The 6,746-nt window shown below is 44.8% G+C and overlaps 1 protein-coding gene across 1 annotated transcript; it reads right to left on the reverse strand.

The window, feature by feature from the left end:
- Positions 1 to 1,544: 1,544 nt before the first annotated feature.
- LOC109735797 (probable serine/threonine-protein kinase WNK4) lies at positions 1,545 to 5,852 on the reverse strand. Its single transcript, XM_020294999.4, has 7 exons — positions 5,220 to 5,852; positions 4,820 to 4,857; positions 3,897 to 4,124; positions 3,595 to 3,815; positions 3,128 to 3,285; positions 2,658 to 3,048; positions 1,545 to 2,584 (listed from the first exon to the last, which is right to left on the reverse strand). Exons 1-7 carry the CDS (start codon positions 5,295 to 5,297, stop codon positions 1,848 to 1,850), a joined length of 1,851 nt encoding a protein of 616 aa, XP_020150588.1. The 5' UTR covers positions 5,298 to 5,852; the 3' UTR covers positions 1,545 to 1,847.
- Between the last annotated feature and the right edge of the window lie 894 nt (positions 5,853 to 6,746).

The raw sequence follows: 6,746 nt of genomic DNA on the forward strand, positions 1-6,746 counted from the left end.
GTGGTGTATAAAAGAAACAGCTCACACACCTACGTGTGGGCAAAACAAGTAATGCCCACACACCTTTTTTCCCTCCCGGTCCCTCTCACATGCGTGTTGTGGGCGAAATAGATAACGCCCACACGCTCCGTACGTCAGGCCTCGTACCTCGTGGTCCCGCACGCCCCGCGTGACAGTCACAGCGTGTCCCGCGGTTGCCATGGTCCAGACCCTCGTCCATGTTCGTTTAACTGCAGTTGCCATGTCGCTGAACTTCGGTTGCCATGTCGGACAACTACAGTTGCTATGGTTGCTCAACTGCAGTTGCCATGTATGGTCTGGTCTACTGCAGTTGCCATGATTTCAAAACTTTAGGAGTCGTCACCCACTAACACTAGGCAGTTGCCATGTAACACTATAAAAAGGCATGTCAAAAAAACATGTTCGGGTAAAAGAGAGAGTTGACATGTGCTCACAAGCACGCTAGGGCAGTTGCCATGTAAAAGATAGAGTTGCCATCTGCTTACGTGCACGCTAGGGCAGTTGCCATGTACCATGCAAAAACACATGGCAACTCGGATAAAAAAGAGTTGCCATCTGCTTACAAGCAAAGCTAGGGCAGTTGCCATGTACCCTGCAGAAACACATGGCAACTGCCAGCTTTGGGTGTGGGCGAGGAGACGGGCGTGTGGGCGAAGTGATAAACGCCCACACACCAGCCCCCTCTGCGTGCGTGAAAATTGATGTGTGGGTGAATTGCTAAACGCCCACACACCAGCCCCCGTGTGGTGAAAAAGGACAGGTGGGCGACCGGATGAATGCCCACACACCAGCTTAGTCCTACGTGGCACACAAATGCTGCGAGAACGTGCCAAGATTCGTGCAAAATTGGTTGGACGAGGATCCATGCGTGTGGGCGAGTTGCCAGACGCCCACACGTGTGGGCGTTAGTGTTTTCGTAAAAAAATCTAGGGTTGGTTCCTAACACTGGAATAGCTCCACACACGACCTTTTATGCACGGCAGCTGGACGATGATGGGATCTGACGTTGCATAGGTATGGAGGGATTTAATCTGACGATTATTAGACAGTGTCGTCCATGCATCGGACGCAAAGTCATCGGCTGCGTAGCACTGCTCTCCTAACACCATGAGTTGTCCCTTCCTTACCCCTTCGTCTCTCCTCCCAACAGTGCGAATAGGCGACAGGATTCCTGTCAATTATAATATAAAACAGCCATTGCAGCTGATCTAAAACTATGCACACAAATGAAATGCACAACAGGAGCAATCATCTAAATGACAGGACCAAGGCCTCCTGTACTTCTTTCTGTTGGCGCTATGGATGAGCCACTTGATCCCCTTGAACTTTGCTCTGCGTGCACTATTTAACCCTCAAAAAGTTTGGTTGAACAGACCTGAAAAAGCTTGCTTCTTTTTTACCCTTATAAGTAGCTCGCTTGTCCTTGCCCACCCCAAAAAATAAAATAAAAAAATTGGGGAACTACATATAAAAAATAAAAATAAAAATTGGGGAACTATATATGTAACGAACACGCAAAGATCGAATGTTTCAGCTGCAATATCCATTCCAATACTGAAAACTTCTGCAGCCGTGTATCTACAACAGTTGCGTTTTCCCGATGATACATCAAAGTTGTAATGCTCGGAAAACTCAGAGCTAGTAAAGAACTAACTAATTATAAACGCACTGGGCAACAGTGCAAATCTACATCGATGACAATGATCCTACCGATTATTATAACTCACATTTGCATGACCAAAAAAAAAACTGTAGAAGCAGGAGGCAGAGGAACATCTAAAGACATTCCGATGATGTTTCAGACAAGACACACACGATACTCGAACTTAAACATCATTATATTGTAACCACTTCTCCTGTCCTCCTTCCATAGCTTCTTCCCGCATCCTTGCTAATTCATCAAACCAATCTTTGTACTCAACTTCAATCAAATCAAGCTCCCCATTCAGCACATCTTGACTATCGGTAATGGAAATTGACGAGCAACCACTCACCAGCTCCGAAGGGGGTGATGCTTCATCTATATGGAAAATCGAAATGTTCCTTGACCCATCACCTAGAACATGGTTGCAGTCTAGTTTGTGGATTCCCTCTTTGTACCCACCACAGTACATAGTCCCACAGTCACCAGTGCCATCGTAGCTCGGACTTTCAGAACTCCCAGCAAGCTGCGCAGAAAAGTCCGATCCCTCAGAGCACTTTGGCCCCTCTAGGTTAGTTGCACTTAAGACAGATTCAAGATATTTATTCGGCGATGCACTGATATCTTTAGGATGCATTGTACTTTGAACTAACACAAAATCAGGTGGCATCTCTAATGGGTTCTTCTGGGAAATAGTTACTTGCTCACTTCCACACGTTTTAGATTCCACATATGGACTCATCGCTGCATCATTTGCCAGTTTCCGACCAGGAACAAGATTGACTATCAGAAGGTCAATAAAATCAGCAATGAAAGTAACATCGCAGTCTGCTAGCTCCAACTGTTCAACCATTTCCGCAGCAACAGACATAGCTGTGTCAGATTCGAGGTAGAAGAGGAAATGGATATTTCTTGCTTGACCTGCGAACAGAAAGTCAATGATATCACAAAAATATAGTAATGTGAGTTCCAAACAACATAAAGTAAGTCATACCACACAAATCAGCAATCCGTAGAACCAGTGAGACTGAACTATCATCAACTTTCTCGCCCTTTAGATTGAGTTCCGTATTTCTGTTAGTTCTCGTGAACTCCAACACGGAATTATGTGGAGACCCAACGACATTTTTCTCGCCTGAGCTAGCACACATAGATTCATGAGTATCAACGTCCATGTGCAAAGATTCCGGAGAGATCCGTACTGCTTCGGGAATTGATGATGGAACCGTAATGCTAGCAAAACCATTTGCATTATTGGGGCAAAGAAATGGATCTTGCAATAGTTCTTTCGCGGACAGCCTCTCAGAAGCAGGAACTAAACATTTCTCAATGAAATTCTTAACTTCAGCATTTACAATTTTGGACAGTGCAGCCGGTTTGACACCCTAAAGATTAGAGACAGTAATTCAGAAAAGATGCTTGATTGAAGCACAACTCTAGAATATAAATAAATAAAACACTTACCTTGGATACTTTTTTAAAAATCTGAGCTGCATTTTTGCATTCATTGTATGGATATTCAAGAGTGAACATTTCCAACATGCACATACCGAAGGAGTAAATATCCACCAGTTCATCGTAATTCTCATCATATAGCTCAGGTGCCATGAATTCAGGAGTACCTACCAAAATAAAGAAGAGTTGAAATATCATAGTGTTGTATCAGGTGCAAAAAATATTTTTTTAGAAAGTAGTTAGAACTTAAGAGTGGGTTGTTGAAAATACACAACCAAATAACATGTCTAAATGAGAGAACGGGTGCCACCTTGGTTTTCACAATTCAAACAACCATGGATTGCAGAAGATTATACTGATATAAAGATGTCAAATGGTGGAACCATAACATACAAAGTTGTATCATAAGATCAAAGAACCATAAGATATTTGTTCAGCAAACATGGAAGACAATAAACTAGCAAAAATATCATTACCAATAACACTTCTTGCTTTAGGCGTTAGCATAATTGTAGCTAGTCCAAGATCTCCAATCTTAACTTGTCCATGATTGCCATTAACAAAAATATTATCACACTTCAGGTCTCTGTGGATAACCGGAGGTTGGTGGCTGTGCAAGTAATCTAATCCATGAAGAATCTGTCTTGCCCAATTCTTTATTGCTTTCAAATCAACGCGTGGATGTTTCCGTCGGTAACTAGAGATGCACAAAGTTGTGATGGTGTCATTCTCAAAAAAGATGGAAGTAGCACCAGAGCATGGGTCAATGATTACTTACTGCCTAAGACTGCCAGATGTAAACAGTTCAGTAATAACATTGATTGTCTTCTTTCGATCATCGACCCAATAATTGTAGAACTTCATTACATTTTCATGCTTGAGAGATTTCAGTAGATGAACTTCCGCGTAGAGCCTCTCAAGGTTATCTGGACACTGCATCAGCTCATCTATGCTCACTTGATTCCATGCAACTTCAATACCTTCGGCCTCATCAAATGCCTTGTAACTAAATCCAAATTAAGAATGAAACACAAGTTACAGACAGACCCATGTAATAGTCGGAAGAGATGTGTAAAAAAGTAAACAGAAAGATAAGCAATGTAGCATTATAATTGCGTAGCAATTTATCATTAACCTGATATGAATCTATTTACTGAATGCCACCACAAGTCTCCAGAACAATTTAGAGAGGCTACATTCTGAAATGATGATATTCTCTCGGTCCAAATCACTTCAAACCCAAGTTGCTCAGCCTATATTATCTCCTAAGTAGTTTCTTGGTAGATATGGTTATAGAAAGGCTGTCGGGAGTCTAAGATATGATTGAGTACCACATTACTACTGTTAATTTAACTGGGGCCTTTCTGGTTATTTTGAATAAAGTGGAACAGTGACAAAGGGTACCTTCACTACGGCCATAAGCCTAAAACTGAGCATGTGCATTAGCAACTAAAGTATGAATCACTGCATTAACACCTACACATTAATTAGAGCGACATTGTTAATAATAATACTCCCTCCGATCCATATTACTTGTCGCAGCTTTAGTACATTGTACTAAACATGTGACAAGTAATATGGATTGGAGAGAGTACAAAATATACTAATACTATGCCAATCTTTAAGGTTTGGAAAGAAAACGAGACAACCTATCAATTGACAAAGAAACACAAATGAAACAATATGATAGTAAGGGCATACACAGTCTTGACAGCTCCTCTCCCCAACACCTCATTGTACTGCAACAAGGGGAAAAAATCAGATCAATACAATAGGCACGGATGGTTTTGTTGATCATTTTAGGTACTCCCTCCTGTGCTGATTTTTAATAATCGAATGAGCAAATGGGCAAAATTTTCATGCTAACATAGCTCTAATTCGACCTTTATTGATAAAACAGGATGCACTGCTCACAATGTGCACGACTCTGCATTGTTTATCTATGGAAGGAAGCAACAGAATACTGAAAAATGTAAGTTTTTATAACGACAATTCGTTTCACCGCAGGGTGGAAATGTCAAGTCACATTGGCATCAATGAAACAAATCAGAGTCCAAGCGAGATCAATCATCAGAAAATAAAGCACCAAACGAAAACTTACGCGCATGTACCGCCCGGTCGGATCCACCTCTATGTATTCAGGATCGGTCGGCTCATCCCGATCACCAAATACTTCCATCTTGGATCACCCTCACGAAGAAACGAATTTGCGAACACGGAGAGGAAGCAGAAAAAAAATTGGAGCCAGATCGGTGGAGAAAGCTGGACGGAGGGAGGGATGGGCTTCTACGCACAGCACGCTGCCGGCCAGGATGGGGATGACGGCGCGGCATGTGCCTGGCGTTCAGTGAAGGGCTCGGAGAAGGGGGCATACGAAGGCCGCATTCGACGGGGGCGGCTGCCCAGCGACGTCGGCTTCATCTGTCCCACGGCGACGCCCATTGCCCGGCACCCGGCAGATTGCGGCAGCACCTTATTCTCCGCCGGTCAGTCTCCTCCCGTCGGGTATGCAGAACCCATCACGGCGGGTTCCCTGCTGCAACGTTGGGATTACGGGGAGGCAGAGCCGGCGGCCACCGAGGGTAGGGTACGATTTTAGCTGCCCGGAGATGCGCGGGTGGAGGCGAGGAGAAATAAAAGGGAGAGATTGGTAGCGGTGAGGAGGAAAAAGTGGAGGCATGGAAATAGTAACTGACATTCTGTTCCGTTAAGATACAGGATTGGTGTCTTGTTTAATTTGCGGATTTTGATAGCAAAGTTCAGATATACTCCTACTTTTTTTTGGCCAACATTGATTATTTTTTTGAGTCGGAGCCTGTCATTGATTTGAGAAAGGACAGCAATAACTTTCGACTGATCGGGCGTTAGGAACAGATCCGAACAATCCCAGGCAGCACTCGTTTTGCCTAATTGCATGCGGATGTCTATTTTTTTTCACGAAAACACAAAGCTTGCATATCATTGCATTGTTAGAAGGAATAAAATGAGTACAGAGAGGATACATCACATGACACGAACGCAGGCAGGCGTGAACATGATGCCCGGAGCAGGAAGACAAGGGATGCTCGGCCCGAACAAGGATATAACATAGCTAGACCTATCAAGCCTGAACCAAAAGCGGCAAAGCCAAACTAGCGAGAATACCAACATCGCGAAAACCAAAAACCGGGGGCACCACGAGCGAGCAAGATAGCGCCTTCAAGAAGGAAGACGACGCCGAGACGCCATCGCCATCCGGTCCGGAGGACCTAGGGTTTCCCCTGTGCTCGAGGAGGGGCTCAGCCGAGGGCCTTGACGGTGCCTCCAAAAAGGAAACGACATCCGCAGACGCCGACGCTGCCAGCACCGGCAAGCCGGGTAGAGATTTCGCTCCGGCCATAGGTTGAGCAATCCCATAGCCACCGTATCTGGAGTCGAAGATGAGGAAGCTGTCACTAGCCAGAGCCACTGATTCGGGAGGCGGTTGGCCGGGTTGCACCTGCCGTCGGAGGGTGGCACCGCCTCCGGACCCACGAGCATTGGATCTGACCAAAGGGGAGGCTTTTGAGATGTACAAGGCAGGACAGGCGCGGAGCGAACCACGAGGAGGGTGGGGCGACGGCAATCAGCAATGCCGGCAAGCTAGGAC

Source organism: Aegilops tauschii, chromosome 6 (assembly GCF_002575655.3).
Source record: "Aegilops tauschii subsp. strangulata cultivar AL8/78 chromosome 6, Aet v6.0, whole genome shotgun sequence".
In the NCBI taxonomy this organism is placed as follows: Eukaryota; Viridiplantae; Streptophyta; class Magnoliopsida; order Poales; family Poaceae; genus Aegilops; species Aegilops tauschii.